At 41.3% G+C, this 17612-nt stretch overlaps 1 protein-coding gene across 1 annotated transcript in view; it reads left to right on the forward strand.

The window, feature by feature from the left end:
• naaladl2 (N-acetylated alpha-linked acidic dipeptidase like 2) overlaps positions 1-17612 on the forward strand; it is an 894403-nt gene that overhangs the window by 665185 nt on the left and 211606 nt on the right. The window contains exon 15 of the mRNA XM_074668343.1: positions 6288-6434. Coding sequence (XP_074524444.1) covers positions 6288-6434 — 147 coding nt within the window. The remainder of the gene's footprint in view (positions 1-6287; positions 6435-17612) is intronic.

Raw genomic sequence — 17612 nt, forward strand, 5'->3', positions numbered from 1 at the left:
AGTTGGGGATGGATGTCTCACTTCTAAGGGGATTGGTTGTCACACATGTGACAAGCCTTACACCAATAGCCGGTCCAAGGAAGTATGGCTCCAATGTGCCAGAGTAAAAAGTGTGACAACCAGCCCTGTTAGACTTAGCCAAAATACAGCTGGGACTGATATTTCTCCACTGCTGATCACACCTTGAGACTGATTGTTTGATAATTAGGTTGAGCTGATCCATGACAGCCGTGTGCTAATGAACACAGCACTGAATGCAGCTCTCAAGGTTGAAACTGTGGCACGACATAATCTACATTCATGGCGTTGTCAATGAGTTGTCTAGCCGTACAAAGAGAGACGTTTATATTGATTCACAGTTCTGCTCTTTGAACAGTCTCCTCTATGGCAACCAGTGCTAAGGTGTTTTTCCTAAGCAGTGACCCTTGGAGAAACTACCGTAAATTGTTTTAACTTGTTCACTCATGGATACAAGGTGGACCGTCAGAGCTTACTCAATGGCGTACTTACTTGCAAATTGGATTGCTCAGTGGTGGTGGAGCCTTTTCTAATCACAGGCATTCATGCAAATCAAGTTCAAATGAAGTTCATCCAATATCTTGGTTCAGCAGCGTCGTTCCAGCAGAGCGCTCCGTCGGTGAATGCAGAGGTGAGGACATGCAGTTGTAGCCTGTATTCATCCTTACGAAGGGGAGTGACTGAGCTTGTACAGAGGGCGGCCTCTGGATTCAGTAAAGGCTGCATTTGAACTGTGTAATCCAGTAAACACTCATCTAGTATGAAATCCATAACAACTGCTTTATAGACCTTATTGTAAAACGTTCAATAAGCACTCTTCGTTGCTCTTTTATAGAGCTTTTTATTGCATGACCAGCCAGTATGGTTGCATCAGGTTTCATGTCCGTTGATGCTGAACAGGGTACGATTGGACCAGAGTCACTCTGTGTGAGTCAGCTTTGACTCACTCATCTGAAGATTTGTGTCATAGGTTATTTATAAAAAGTTGCAGGGTGTGATCACACACTGCAGGTGCTTTGATGACTCAAAATTGCCAAAATGTCACTTTTCTCAGTCAATCATTTGATGCTTTTATTGTTGATTTTTGACTGCACAGTTTCACTTAGTCAGTCAAAGCTGCTGAGCAATAATGGATGATGTTTTCTTCAGTGTGCAGGTGTAGTTTGGAGTCATTTAGAGATTGTCATATCACAGCAGATTGTGTCCTGGCTGCAGGCAATGGAGTGCAGCCACCCAGACGTTAAAATGCAACACAGTCTCACAGGTGGTACTGAGTGGGAAAGGTAGTCAGCAGTGCTGTGATTATACTTTTCTTTTTCTGGTTGTATAAGCAACAAGAGTTTTTGGATGAGCAGGGACAGAACAAATTCAACTGAAGGCTCGGATTTCTGACACAAACACAGTCAGAGAACTGAAATTATGTTTTAGTGAGCATTAGACTGATGGGAATCAAATACCACGACTGTCCCTATCGCAACTAATATAAGCTAGGATAAAGAGTAAGGCTATTTGTGTTTGGTAATTCATTTCTTTCTCACAAGGCCTTTTGGCAATAAATTTCATACTATGGAAAGCCAACATTTGTAAGTACCATGCATTTGTGGAAGGAGCAGAGGAGCTTTGTGAAAAATCTTCTCAGCCTAGCCGAGAAAATTTTTCAATAATTGGGCTACAAGGAGAGGTGGCTCCCTGTCCGTGGACACCACTGCTGACATGTTTGTCCGAAGGTCTCCAGTTAGCACGGTCACTCTTTGCTCCAAAACACCTGTTGTTCTAAAATGTTCTTGGTCCTGTCAGAATTCAGTAGAACTTGAGTCCACAGAGGGGTATTGCTCCTGAAAAAAACCAGACATGTTGATGCTGCTTACAGTTTGAATTCAGAGTTTAAAGATCGCTAACTTGTCTATATGATAATGTAGGTTGTGAAGAGGTCTATTAAGACACATGTATAGGACAGAATCAGCAAAGACCTCTGTCCACAGGGGGCACAAAAATCAACACAGACCAGATGTTCCTTATGAGAATTTTAGATTCAAAGAAAGACTACTGCACACTATCTTCAACCCAGGGTGTTTTTCTTTACCTCTTTTTCTGAAACTGAAGCTTGAAGTTTCTATCACTCTCTGTTGAACCATGGTTGGCTTTGCTTGAGTAATTGCTAATTTTTCAGGAATCTTCAACTCATCACTTCCTGTGTGAGTATTTAAACTCCACAGGCTTCATGTCCATCTCTCTGCTTGACTTCCCCACTAATAGGCTGCTGTAAGTGATAGGAAGGGAGACTATGCAAGCACATGATAAGTCAGTCCTCTGTGAATGAATTCCCTATTATGAACCTCAATCAACTTTTAAATTGTGCACACATGAACAAGCATTTATTCCCACCTTGTTAACTCCCACAATTAGCCTTAAATGGGTAATAAAACGCCCTTCATGAATCCTGAAGTGTGGTGTTTCTTCATTTCTTTCGTCCTTGCGGTCTATTTGTCAGCGTGGCACGGAGCTACGGGCGGGCATGTCAGAGGAAGGTTAGCGCTGTTATTATCTTGCCTTCGTTTGGCTGGGGTTGGAATGTGTCACAGCAGAGGTTAATGTTTGAAAAGCAACAGCCTTAAGAGAAAACAAAATAGAAAAGGTTGATTACGGCGTGTCAGTGACAGGGATGATTGGACACCAGTGCTTTCTCCTTGGCAGACCTTGATAAAAGAAGAGTCTAATTAGACGCAGTGTGACAGAGGGACATGAAAACATCAGGCGAGCTCAGCGGATGTGGGCAGATGAGATAAGTTTTCAATTGATTGACTGCTGCTTCCTGTTTGCTTCCACCATGACTCTGGTCTAAATAAATTCTACCCTGCAGCCTTGTTTTTATTTCAGTTAGAAACATTAACAGGAGGAGATTAGCCCAGGTGATGAGCTGCAGGACGGCTTTGGCAAAATGTGACAAAGGCCTAAACTGTGCAATCAGCCACAAATCAAGTGTTAATCACAGTATTCTACTGTTTCACAAGTAATCAAGGCTTGTCCTTGGTGTTTCTGAAAGGCCGAAGCATTCAAAGGACTTTCTAAATGTTGTAATAACTGCCTCTGTTCATTCTTACCCACTCACGAGCAGGACACAACTATTAAAAAGTTAGAGTTCGAGTTAGTTCAGATTATGCCAGAGATGCGCTGCAGTAACCAGGGATGGGTACCAAATATGGTTCTTTTGTAGGTGACAAATTATTTCTATAGTTGCTGAGCAGCAATTTACATAAAATTAAACAGTATTATGTTTTTGGTACCTCCATGTGGCTGTGAGGGAGTGGAAGAGTATGCAATTTTCCATGCTGAACATGAACACAGCATTGTAAGTTAATATATCGAGAAAAAAAAATGTTAAATTGAAAAACTTTGAACTTTGAAATTTTACAGATAAACAAATATATCTTTTTTAACACATAAACACACAAAAGTACAGTGTTTGCTGATTAGATTCTGAATCACAGGCATAGCTGGGGAGGGCTTTATTTTCTCCTGTAGTACTTGCAGGGTTGATTGCAGTCCCACATGTACACTGCCACCTGCTGCTGAAGATGATTTGCAACCAAGGAGTCCACATTTCAATTTCATTTTCACGTTGTTCTGAGGGCAGGTTTGAAAATGTGAATGATCTTTTTCTTTTCATTAGGATTATACCATACATTATGCGTGTCAAAGCTGATGATGGGAATGTACTCCTTTATAGAATTTTAATTTTCATGTTTGCACTTTCATTTGCATCATGTGTACTGGACCCTTTCTTGAAAATTAAAATGCAACAACACCCTTTTCTTTTTTAATTTGAATTATATCACATAAAGTGAAGTCCTGAAAATAAAAATGATATTTGACATTTGCTTTTCATTTTGACTAATGATGTGCTTATAACCTCCGAAAAAAAATGTTTTTTAAATTGCATTTTCATGCATTTTGAGTTATGTCCTATATATGCTTCCATAGTTCTTCGCAGAGCTGATGTGGCCATTGCAAACTCTCCTCATTTTCACTGCACTGTATTGGTTTAAAGTTGGTCAGCTCTCTGTGGCCCCCTCCTGGCTCAGGGGCCCCAGGCCCTTGCCTGCCCTCCCTTGGTGTGCAGTGCCTCTGTTGATGATATTTTTGTTTTTTATTTATTCTTTTATTAATTTTTTGGAGGCAAAAAAAAAAAAAATGATGTCATCGCTCTTCCGTGCCCGGGTCACTGGGTAATAGCGCCATTAGTGTAGACCAATGGCCCCTGTCTCCAGCTACTTCCACTAGCTCCTCTGGAGGGACACCAAGGCGTTCCCAGGCCAGTTGAGAGATATAAGCTGTGTCCGAATTCGGGGGGGGTTCAGCCTACAGAGGCTGGATTTGACGACCTATTACGTCACAGCGGTGCGTCGGAGGCTGTCCCAATACAGAGGCTCCTCCAAATGCTGCCGACAAATGCTGCCGACAAATCCATCCTCCATTTCGGGGGGCCGTGAAGGATGCCTCACATATCCCAAGATTCATCGGCATGAAAGCCGAAGATGATGGACACGGCCGAACTCCAAAAGGAGTCCTGATTTATCCAGTTGTGAAGGATTTCTGGCAACAACTATGTGATTGTGTTTCTAAAACATCAAAAAATGTTTTGTTTTACTGTGTGAAAATGTGTTGTTTGGGCTCTTTTCAAGTGATATACTGAGAAAAAAACAGTTCTTTATAAATCTTCTCATTATGATATTAAAAAAAAATGTTCATAAATGCAAATTCTCTTGGGAAAAAAAAACTTGGTGTTTTTCAAAATGATTTTTTACAGGGAATTCAAAAAAACAAATCTTTTCAGCAGCTTGTATTTTATACTTTTGTTATCATCCCCCAGCACTTGATCAAATGTTGAAAATGTACGTTGTTGCCTTACTCGCATGTAAATGGTGGTTCTATATCAACAAAGATAATAATAATAATAATAATAATAATAATAATAATAATAATAATAATAGTAATAATAATGATTATGATAATAATAATAATAATGCAAAGTAATAAAAAGATAGTAAAAATCATCCTGTTTGAAATGTGAGGTTTTGGTTTCTGTGTGTTTGAAAGTAATGTAAGCCTGACAGGTGAGGGCGGTGCTGTGTGACGTCGAGGGTGACAAACAGGAAATGCTCTGTAGACCAGACTGTCTCTATTCAGTTCGGCCTTTGCGGTCTACACAGGCTACAAAGGCTGGGTCCTCCCAAGACTACAGCCTACGGAGGCTGCAGTCCCTGAAATGAAGGCACAGCCAACATCTCACCATGGGGTAGACCTCTGGTCTGCCCAATCCACACTGCACCGGATCCATATGGTTCCTCCTGCAGGTGGGGAGATCCACAGGAAGATGTCACCCATTTGGGCTTGGCCTGACTGGGCCCCATGGGCAAAGGCCCAGCCACCGAGCGCTTGCCTGCAGGCTCCAAGCCCAAGGCAAGGCTCCAGGGCAAGGCTCTAGTGACCCTCCAGCCTGAGTGAACTGAGTGAAAACAGAATATATACATCCATTCATTCATTCATTTTCTGAGCTGCTTATCCTGTTCAGGGTCGCAGGTGGCTGGAGCCTATCCCAGCTGTCATTGGGCGAGAGGCGGGGAACACCCTGGACTGGTCACCAGTCAATCACAGAGCTTATATACATATATATATATATATATATATATATATATATATATATATATATATATATATATATATATATATATATATATTCTAGATCAGTAGGATCTTCTAGCAACTGTGGCCCCAACTAAATATTAAGCCAAAACAAACTAAAAAAGAAAATACTGCAATTTAAGTTTGCCGTTAAGTTAGAGGTTTTTCTTTTTTTTTTCTCCAACTTATTAGTGAAGATCTGTAGAAGTGAGAAATGTGTTGGAAAACTCCAGAAACTGATTTAGGACTAACTCTTGTAAAAAGGTTTAACACTTTCTGTACATGTTAAAAGGCTTAACAAAGGTTTAAGATCTCTTTGATCTATGGTCTGAACCCTTGCAGCTGTACATTTATGTTTTCTGTTTGAAAAATGAGCTGATATTTCTGACCATTGAAGAAAAGTGTTAAACTGAAGTAAAGAACAGAAAACAAAGGCCAAGTTTTCTTTATGACTTCTGTTTGGCAGCAGTGTGTTAACCTGTGTATCTTTCTTAACTTAAGTCAGCTTCCTCCTCTTTCTGTTTTCACCAGTGTTTTCACCCTCCCCAGTGTGTTTCTCACTCCTTGTCTTTTCTCTTGACTTTCAGAGGCAGTTGCTGAGTTGTATTCGTGGTGGAAACTGCCCTGGACCCAATGTCAGCTCGCTGCAGTTGCCTGGGGACGTGAATTTCTTTGCCAACCAACTGGCTGTGCCCACCATGGAGTTCGCCTTTGAGCAGACAAAAGCAGAAGAGGTACACACACATACACACATGTGCACACCACCTTATAATTTATTTCCACTCAGGGGAGCAAAATTGGGGCAATTTCAAGGGCCCATGACTCACAGGGGCCCTGGGAATATTCTAAAATGTGCAGTTGTGAAGAAATGGGGAAATTTGTGATTTTCTACAGGGTATCACCCCCTGATTCCACTTCTCTTATTTCTCCAAGAGAGTACCAACGATTTCAAACAACTTCCTCATTAACTCAGTGGGTTGAGCGGTGTGATCGCTGCACAGCATCAGAGCTTCTTTGGTCACTGCAATCACACCTTGTTTCTGGGCTTCTAACTGGGCTGGGAATGAGTTTAAGTGGATGGACTGCTGAGTTTGCCAAAGGCCAACACTTGTTTTTCTTTGGCTCTGGGTTTGAATTAAAGCTTTTTTTTGTTCAGATACACCTGTCAGACACTTGTGTTGAGGAATGCTGCTGTACGTGACCTGGGGTTCAATAAAAACATCTGCAGCTCATGGTGAAAAAGATCTTTTCAAGATTGAATGAAAGACCTGTACATAATTTACAACCCAGCTTGACACACTTTTGGATTATGTCTCTTTGAAAGCAACAAATGCACATCACAGAGCTCACAAATTATGCATACCCCCATTTACTTGCATTAAAAATTCAGTATTGATGTTTGTTGTACTGCCTTGGGGTGGAAACACAGAGATTTGGCCCCAAATAAGTCAGCCCACTCAAATTTGGAACTTCCAGCGAGGACAGCAACTTTGAGCTTAATTAGTGAGAGAGATCTTCATGATGTTTATCTGCCCTCAAGGCATCTTCACAATCTGAAAATAATAGGTAGTGGGGGGTGGAACTCTCAGGGCTGGCCTTAGGAGGAGAGACAAAGCTCGAATTGAATCGCAAACAGCCTGACAACACAAATGTGCTCCATTTGCTGGAGGCGAGTCCAGTGTGTATACATTAGCATTAGCTTAATAGCATTTACACTGAGCTGCTGAGTTAAAAACCTTTGGGTATTCACATTTCTGTCTTGGTCAAAATTTGAACCGGGTCTCCAGGAAAGCTGAGAGGAGCATAAAACAGAAATAGTGGAAAAACTGTTGTATGGAAGCAAGAGCTTTAAGAATCAATATGTTATTTCCTCAATTATTCATGACCCAAAATATTGCAACACCACATTTTCCCTCTTGCCATGAAGAGTCATCTTCAGTTTCTTGCTGTCCCAGCAGTCCATTCCTGTTGCAAACATACAAACAGATCTGCTTTTTTTTCAGGCTGTGGTTCTCCATTCGGAGTTTGATGGTGTTCCAGAGGTTTTCAGTTCGATCGAGATTTGGTGATTGAGCTGGCCAAGGCAGGGTTCAAATGTTCAGGTTCTCCATCCAGGCTTTAACTGACCAAGTTGTGTGACAAGGGCCATTGTCTTGTTGCAAAACCCAGTCATTTCAGTCTGGAAATAGTTTTCCAGCTGATGGGAGAAGACTATTCTGAAGAGTAGCCCTGTACGTGACATGGTCCTTTCCCCTTCACACAGTTACACTGGTCCACCCAGACTGAGGGTGCGGTCACACTGGCCATCCAAACCGTGCCGTGCCGAAGCACGATTGCCCCCCTGCAGCGCCGTCCCGACCCCTACATGAACCAGACTTTAGCGGTTATCACACACGCGCACGGCCCGTCTACATCATTGTGAAGCATCTGTTAATATGAAGCGCAATCTCATCAGAGTCAGCACAATGAGACACAGAGAGCACTGCTACAACTTTAGAGACTTTTAGACTTATGGTAAGTCGTTTTCACCCGACACAGCCCTCTTACACCCCGCTTTGTTTAAATTGGTTGTCGAGAGATGCGCTCGCGATGATCACATGTCAAGGATCACATGCGCTGTCCACCCGCTTGTGCTCATGCATGAAGTAAACCGTGCCAAAGCACGGAAGCAAATCGTGCTTGAGCACGGCACAGTTGCGGTCACACTGGCCATTCCAAACGTGCTTTAGGGCTGAAACGTGCTTAGACACGCCATGGTTGGCCAGTGTGACCGCATCCTGAAACAACCCCAAATCATCACTGATCCACCCCCATGTTTTACTTTATGGGATAGACAGTCTGATTTGTAGGCCTCTCCAGGTCTCCTCCTAGCCAGTACGTTGGCTGGAGTGGGCATCAACTCCAAACTGGATTCATGGACACTTAGCAAAGAGTAACAGGGTTTTCCTCTGCTTCTTGTTGATGAAGGGTATCTTCCGTGCCCTGTGTGACTTCAGAACAGCTCCAAGAGGTCAGTTTCAAACTGTCCTTGTTCAACAAGTGACATTTCTCAACAGTGCCCACTCGTCTTTAAAATCCCTGATGGTCTGATGACAATTCCTGCCACAGTAACGAATGAGGGCACGGTCATCTCTTGGGGTAGAAAGATCTTTCCTGCCTCGACCAGTTTGGTTGTACCATGTTAGACTTTTTCTTGGTGGAGTGAACAGCTGTCTTGGAGATCCTTTTTTTTTTTGGAACCTGTCTCTCAATCATGCCAGTTTCCAGCAGTGCCAAGATGGCTGCCTATGGTGCTTCATATAATCCTTTAGTTTGAGGCATTACGTAAGAGCTGGCGTCTTCTGGGGTGTGCTCAAGCTTGAATGTAAGCAGGAAACCACTCTTGGCCTTTGCATGTGCAGTGCTGCTGATGACATGAAATGGCCTCTTAGATAGATAGATAGATAGATAGATAGATAGATAGATAGATAGATAGATAGATAGATAGATAGATAGATTGATAGATGGATTGTCCCAATTGGGAAATTTGTCTTAGGCAAACCCTCCATTCCCACCCTGGGAATAAAATAAAGCATGTCAAATGGGACTTGAAATATTATGTAATCAGCTGGGTTTTTTTTTGCTGTTTTTGTTGCTGTTGTTGTTATTGTTTTTTGTCATGCTCATTGTATTCTTTGGGTTATATACCCTTAGGTAACAGACATTAAAATGAACTAGAAATTAAAGAAAACAAGGTGGTCTAACATTTTTTCCCTTGGCTGTATAAACATGTAGCATCCCAAATGTAGTGTTTTGATCACAGATATGGTTATTTCCAGCCTTTAAAAAATCAGTGGATTCATATGATCACTTTATGGCTTAAAGCAGGACTGAACATGCATCACTCTGAGAGTATCCAGCCTGTTTGGACAGATTTCCTCCCCCATGATGCTCGGTGAAACCCGGCCTGGGTAAGTTAAATCTTTGATGATGAACTCAACCATGAGGAGAAGGTCAAACATCCTGTGGGCGAAGTAGGTATTAAGAGCAGGAGGTAATATATCACTTGGATCTGTGACCTGCATGCATTATCATCCTAGGGGAACTTCCCCTCCCAACAGAGTCCTCTCCTCCCTGCTACAGGCACCTCTTGTTGACATGAAGTTAAATATCTCCACAAAGCAGGGACAGTCAGGTGTTGTAGCAATCTGCAGTGTTATACAAACCAAACAGAACAGTTTGATGAACAGAAATCTTCACACCTGGAAACAATCACTGATACAGCTCTGCCACTGGAGCGTGAAATGCTCGTCATTTTGTGAAACAGAAGGAGAAACTCTGTTTTTTTTCTTTTCTTTTTTTATTTATTTTTTGATTCTTTCACCAAATTGCTTAAAATTCCTGTATTTTCTTTAACACGGAGTACAGATAATGACCTGCTCTTTATTTTTCCTGCCATATGACGTTATCAGTGCTGCAGACTGTCAGCATGGATTTAAAAGGGGACGCTGACTGGGCTGATGGTCTTATTTCTAACATAAATGGAAGAAAGTGATGAAGTAAATAACACTAGCTTGTTTTTTTTTACCTAGTGATTACCTGGAAAATACTTGTTTAAAGTGAGTTTGCATGTGTCTGATCTGTTGCAGTTTTGCTCCTTCCTCCCTCTACACCATGAAGTGTATAATGTATGAACATTGCCTCTGTGAGTCGTTCGTAACTGAATCAGGGCTTTGAAACTCATCGTTGGGGCCACATTAGAACTGTTGAACTTCACCTAGCTTCATTCTAGTTAGCATGATGTAAAGAGGCAGGCCTTCAGCCTCTTTGTGGACAGCTGCAGGGTGCCCACCTGTCAGATAAATTAACATCAGGACATGATCTCTAACTAAACCACCTGAGTTTTTCTTTTTACTGGATTGTACTCACAAAACCAGTCAATTCAATCCGTGTATGGTTCGTTCTTTCGTTATTCTGTTTCTAAACAAAATTAAAAAAACGAAAAAAACTGACTTGTTTTTTTGTTTTTCTGTTTTAAAACCAAAACGGAATAACAGAAAAATGTGTTTTTTTCTGTCCTGGTTTTAAAAATGAAAAAAATAAAAGATAATCAAAGATTGTGTCAAAATTGTTTGTTGTGAATATCTTTGTATAAAAAATTAGACAAATAACTCACATTGAAGGTTTATACAGACATGTTCCTGAGCTTTTTTTTTTTTTTTTTTATAGCTAAGTACCAGACCACTGACAATCCACCCGTCTTATCCACACGCATCTTCGCTCTCCCGTGTGTTCCAAATAAAATATTACACTAACACTTTTGACACAATCTTTGTTATTTTTCATTTTTCCATTTTTAAAACCAGGACAGAAAAACGTGGCTTTTCGGTTTTTCTGTTATTCCATTATTCTGTTTTGGTTTTAAAACAGAAAAACAAGGCAGTTTTTTCGTTTTTTTTTTATTCTTTTTTTTTTTTTTTTTTTAAACAGAATAACAAAAGAACGAACCATACATGGATTTAATTCCATAGTATGATTCGCTCTTTTATTTTAGCAAAGCCAGCCTAAAAAAAGAATCAGTACTGGGTTAGGAATATGGTGGAAAACCATGAAACAAATAAACACAAAACAGTTTCCACCAATGCGTAAGAATCAATTACAATCACTTTTGGTTTTCACTTGGTTTGGGGTGTGTGAGCTTTGTCTGGTTCATTTCTTTTCATTTTTCTTCACTTTTCTACTCAGTTTGTAGCAAGTATGTAGCTAGGATTATACACATGCGCAACCCAAGGCAAATGAGTACAGCAGGACACTTGGTGGGTTAGCGTGTGTGTTGTTTACTTGAGTCAGAGGGTGTACCTGTGGTGTTGTGTCCTGCTGTCTGGGAGCACTTCAGATTCAGTGTAAGCTCTGATGGGGGGGTAAGAAAGTGGAGGATAGAAACAGGAATGAGTGATGCAATTTCCAAACTTTGTCGCTACATTTAAAGACTTTTCAGACCTCTCTGGTGAGCTGTTTTTAACACAACAATTCTAGCGACTTTTCTTGAGTTTGGGAAATCTGAGGTTAAAGCCTGTTTTGATCTCCTCAATGGTCATGTGTGAGCCTCTCCCCATCCAAGACACAGACTGACAGTCCTCCTCACTCACAGCCGATGAAATCACACAAGTGTGTCTTATTGTGGTTGTTTCTGCCAGTCCCCAGCCCAGTTAGAGGAGGAGGGTTGATATTTAGACAAAAAACAATGGACAAAGAAAGTTAATTTGTGGTTGTAAACATATTTATGATGTTGTGTTTTACCTGCTTTCTGTGTCTGCCACATTATTTCTCTCTCCTTCAGAGTCCATGACAATTACATGCAAATGGATTATTATACAGATTAGACAGAAGCGTCATTTAGTGGCTTTAAGTGGCTTTTGGGACAGCCAATAGTGACTTTCCTTCCTGAGGAGTTGGCATGTTAAAACTAGCAATGTTTCCCTCAGCTTTAATGATGTTTGAAATTGAAAAAAGCCTCATTCTTTCAGGTTTTAATGATGATACATGACATAAATTGCGAAACAATAATCCGTTAATAGGACTGGCGACCAGTCCAGGGTGTACCCCGCCTCTCGCTCAATGACAGCTGGGATAGGCTCCAGCCACCTGCGACCCTGAACAAGATAAGAGGTTGAGAAAATGAAATGAATCTGTTAACGGTGGTTTATAGGGGTATATGGTACTCTGGGGTGCTGAAAAAAACAATGAACACCAAAAACTGAACCAGAAGATTGTGACCACAAAACCACAAGAATCGAACTGGATGTACTTACAGGGCCTGGTGTCCTCATTGAGTATTGTATTTTGAAAATCAACCTGACACCATCATGTGGTTTTGGCGCCTCACTTCCTGTCATTCTGTTCTGGATTGTGCTAAATTATGCGACAGGACCGGACACTATCTGGTGGAAATTGGTTGTGATCCTGAATGATAGCTTCAAATGTATACACATCCTAAATGCTACTCAGAAGGAAACAGAAAACACAGAGTTTCATGTATTGGAAGCTCCGAACTGGAAGTTACAGATTCCACAAAATTAGGATAACACATTCATCCATTTTAATGTGTTTTATGATTTGCATATCTAGCTAAAAGAGCAATGTTTCTTCTATATAAAATAAGGTTTTCTTCACACCAAGACTTCAGAGGACATGGGAGAGTGTTGTGAAGTCATTCAGGTGATTTATCGTAGAGGACACATATGGCCTCCACCTTGATCCCATCTCTTTAAGGAACTTCTTTCTCTGTGGTGGAGCCTTGTTGGGTATTCCAAACAGAACACTGTGTGTGATCTACTGTGTGTGTAATTGTATTCATTCATCCTCATATGCACAGTAAACACAGTTGTGTGCTTGGTAATGTGTCTGAAAAGCACCAGATGTTGTGTTGCGGTGCCATAGTGTTCGTGACAGGAGTGTGGTTCGTCGAACATTTGTTTTCTCATTTAGCGTCTGTTTTTCTTTTACTCCATGTAAGTTTTCTCCTCTGTAGAGTTACTCCCTCCCACACCGTCCTGTGATTATCAGCTTCCTGCAACAGACTTACAAAGTTTGTTGAGGAGAGTTTGGATGCTCCTTTAGCTCATTTAGGCTATCAGAGGCTTCAGGTGGATCAGAATATCTGATAATTCAAACCAGTTTGGATACAATAAAATGCACTGAGGATTTCTATGGAAGCAGATTTATGCACAGGTATCTGGAGGTACATTTCTATCTGTTGGTTTCCTGCGTGGGAGTGGTCTCTGACATGTGTCACAAAGAAGGTGCACTGACTTTGAGACACACATAAGAAAATAAAAATAAGCCCTCAGACAGGTTGAGGAGGTGTGAGAGGAGTATTTGACACCTCCTCATCTCTGCTGCTCCCTGGTTCAGGGCCACATTTAGGTTCAGGTGAGGGGAGCACAGGATTAATAGACACAGAGGGACCTTCATCCTGACTTTGGCATGGGCTCTCTTTGGACTGTAAGCCATTACTGCTGCTCCCTCCAGACAATTACAGTCCTCCAAAAAATGTCAAGGGCTGCTATGACTGCTGCCTTCCAGCCCTGTGTCACGTCATTAGACTTCAGATAGATAACTGGAGATGAGACACAGCTCTACAGTTGTATTGTGTTAAAAGATAGGTTTGGTTTATACAGCTTTTACATTGTTTATAGAATGAAGTAGAACAAAATACTCACCCAGAAGGATTTCCTGATCCAAGCAGTGCTTCTGGAGATATTTAGATCCAAAATCGTGCAGCGGACGTCTGTATAATGGGATCCATCGGGGCATAGACAGCGCCGCTCCTAAAACTGCATTAATCGTCCAAAAACTGGTGTTTTTCACCAATATTCCATCATGGTCCACTCCGGGTTAGTCCTCTGCTGCAGTCTGTGTCACTCCAGACAGCGCTGTGTGGCTGTAATGACCTCTGAACTGATGAAAACTTTGTTTACGTTTGCCCCTCAAAGAAAGGAGGAAGTGAAGTCAGCTCTCCAGAGAGTACTGCACATGCGCAGAGGGGCAAACGTAAACGGACGTCCGCTGCATGATTTTGGATCTAAATATCTCCCGAAGCACTGCTTGGATCAGGAAAACCTTCTGGGTGAGTATTTTGTTCTACTTCATTCTATAAACAATGTAAAATCTGTATAAACCGAACTTATCCTTTAAATGTAATCCAACAAGAGAAAGCAAAATTTACTGGACCTCTTTTTTATATAACAAGAGACTGCTCAACATGTTTTTCTCACTGACAACCCCTGAAATGGTTTCACTCATGTTGAAAAAGTGACGCATCCACACATCTGCTTAAATATTTCACCATTTTCCTTTTTTATTTAAAATGACACCACCCTTTAACACCTGAGCCTCAAAATGCCTGTCTGGACCTTTTTGCCTATTTGGGCTATAAAACATTCAAAAAATGTCTTTTGAGTAAATGCGTAGGCCCATTTTTCCCATAGTACTTAGAACTTTCAATATCTGGAGTTATTTCCAACTTACTACAGTTTATATGTAGCCCTCCTATACAGCCCTACTTTTTTTTTTGGTTTACACTTAAAACCTCGGAATTAACACGTAGCATGGGAGATTAGAGCTAGTAAGGAGTCTACCTGTAAATATCAAAAACATAAAATTACCTAATCACTTTGCCTAGGGTGCAGAAAAGTTATTAAAAAAAAGTTAGACTGTGAGAAATTTGAGCAACTCCCATGCATGTGAAGCCAAATTACCACTTTACCCATAAACAAATAAGCATCAAAACAGATAATCACTTTTCAAACTTTCAATAATAAACGGAATTCACACATTTGCTTGTGAACGCAAATTTAGGATGAAATATAACATGGCCTCATTACCTGGGATTTTCCATTTAAAAGCCTTGCAGTAAGTCCTTTCATTGCCTTGGAGCAGTGGCGTGCACGGAGTTTCTGAAGGGCAGGGGTGGAAAATGAAATAAAGAAAAGGCACATAGAGTGCTTTTGCCACTGAAGAGGGCACTAGGTTGTCCATGCTTTCAAGGGCGCTTAAGCACGCATTTTTGTCACCTAAGAGGGCACTTCAGCACTTTTTTAGCTCCTATAATGGCACTTTATTATGCTTTCACCAGCCAAGGGGGCAGTTAGGTGTGTTTTGCCAACCAAGAGGTCACGTCAACCCAAGTTTGGCTCCCAAAAGTGCTCTGTAGCACACATTTCAGCCCCCAGTAGGACACTTAAGCGCACATTTTTCAGTAACTGGACCAAATGGGAGTGGAGGGCAGCTGCCCTTTTCCTCCCCCCTCTGTGCATACCAATGCTTTTAAGGGTCTTTGGGCAACTCTTCTTTACAAAATTCTTTTGATTTAGCCATATTGGAGATGTGAGCGGCAACTGCACATCTTCCATAAAGTTTAATTTTTATCTTGACAGTTCACAGAATATTCTCCCAGCAGTCTTGAAGATCATTAAGGGGTTTGGTCAGCAGTGGTTTTCACCTTTGAACCCTCCAATGGACGCTGTTTTTGCTAAATCTCCTTCTTATCATTGAATCATGGACACAGACCTCCAAACAGGGAAGTGGGGCTTACCCATCTTAAGTTGTTGTTCAGTGTTTTCTTTGAGGGATTTGCATACACAGTTATTGGTATGACCAGGCTTTAAAGGTATTTATTTTAGAAGTCTTTAAACTCACCTCTCCAGCAGTTATTCTGTGTGAGTTTCAGCATCCTGAGAGGTTTTCTAGCCCCCAGTGTAACTGAGCATTTCCTGAGTTTGCTGCAGAGCAAGTGGCAGTGGAGTGGAAAGTGAGATACATATTACACGTACAGCTGCAAACATGTCATTTAACGCGCATTTGACAAGCTGCTTTGAATTTGGCAGCAATTTCTTCATGCCACTTCTCCTGGAGCATCACATCTTAATTTATTACTGCCCCTCGCTGCAGAAATATGGTTTTATTAAACCAATCTACGGTGTCATTTCTCCATTTCAAATGGTGTTCCCGAGCGTGCGCGTTGGGCTGTAAAACACAGTAAACCGGGGTGTTGTTAAATGGCAGTAGCTACCTGTCAGTGCCTCTAACCGTCCTGGAAGTCTAAAGCTGATGAGAATCGATAGAAGGATATTACATCTGCATCCAGCTCTCCCCTGCACAGCTGTCAGGCCAAAACTCCCCTCAGAGCTTCAAACAACGATGATACCACACGCTCACACTCACCACATATGCATATCTCCATCTGACACATCTTACTGGAGGCAATCCATCGCTAACTTTGAAGATGGGGATAAGTGAGGGTGAGGGGGTATATGAATGAAATCTGTGAGGGAAGCAGGGTGAGAGTGAGGAGGAGGAGGGAGGAGGTGGTGGAGTGAAAGTAAGATGATGGGTTGTTAACATCAATAAATCATTACCATATTAAATTTGAGACATTAGCTTAATTAAGACCCAAGAGGATTCTGAGTCTCCTGAGTCCTGTAACCTGCCCGTTGAGATGGATTAAGCCAGAAATGTTTAAGTTGATTGTAAAGTTATAAAGCAAGGGTGCTCTTTGATCATTAGACATCTTTAGACTTTAAAAAGCTCCCTCAGAGCCACAGAAGATAGGATACAACAGGTTTTTACAGGGCGAGTACTTCCTGTTTCTCAGCACATCTTAGAGCCTGTTGACATAGTTTTAAAAATAAAAAGTCACATCCTCATCTCCCCTGAGAATTTTCTGACATGTGTCTTTATGCTGTGACCCCTGTTAGCATACAGGAAACATAAAGGAGAAGCCAGCATCTGCTGCACGAGGATGAGCTGAGGTTTCTGTTCCTGTTGGGTGAAGATGTGTATGAGGAGAGCAGCCTGTTGAGGTCAAGGAGCAGAGTATGATCTTAAACTGTGGTTATTTGGAGGAAAAACTTCAAGAGAAACAGCTTGTTCCACATCGTCCATTAGCAGATCCAGAGTTCTGCAAAAAGACTTTTTACAGCTCACAAGGAAAGCAGAGAGATATTCAGTGAATTCAGACGGAAATGTAATCTCAGCTCAAAGAGTGTTCACAGCAGCTGTGCAGATTTAAGTGCACGTGTTTATCTTGTACTTTTTCCTTCCTAAAGGTGGATGATGATTTACAAAAGCCAAAACATGTTGCAAAATAGCTGCAACATTAATGTAAAAGCCAAAACACAAATGAAAAAGCCAAAACACAAATGCAAATAGCAAAACATGAATATAAAAAGGTACAATGCAAATACCAAAGCTGCAACAAGAATTCAAAAGCCTCAATACAAATGCAAAAGCTTCACGATTAATGCAAAAGTTCCCACATAAATGCAAAACCACAACAAAACACAAAAGCCACAACATGGATGCAATAGCTGCAAAAGGATTACAAAAACCACAACATTAATGCAAAAGTCACAACATAAATGCAACAGATA

The sequence above is a fragment of the Halichoeres trimaculatus genome, unplaced genomic scaffold (assembly GCF_033239565.1).
Source record: "Halichoeres trimaculatus isolate MK-OKI-2021-1 unplaced genomic scaffold, fHalTri1.1 fHalTri1_scaffold_4, whole genome shotgun sequence".
Classification (NCBI taxonomy): Eukaryota; Metazoa; Chordata; class Actinopteri; order Labriformes; family Labridae; genus Halichoeres; species Halichoeres trimaculatus.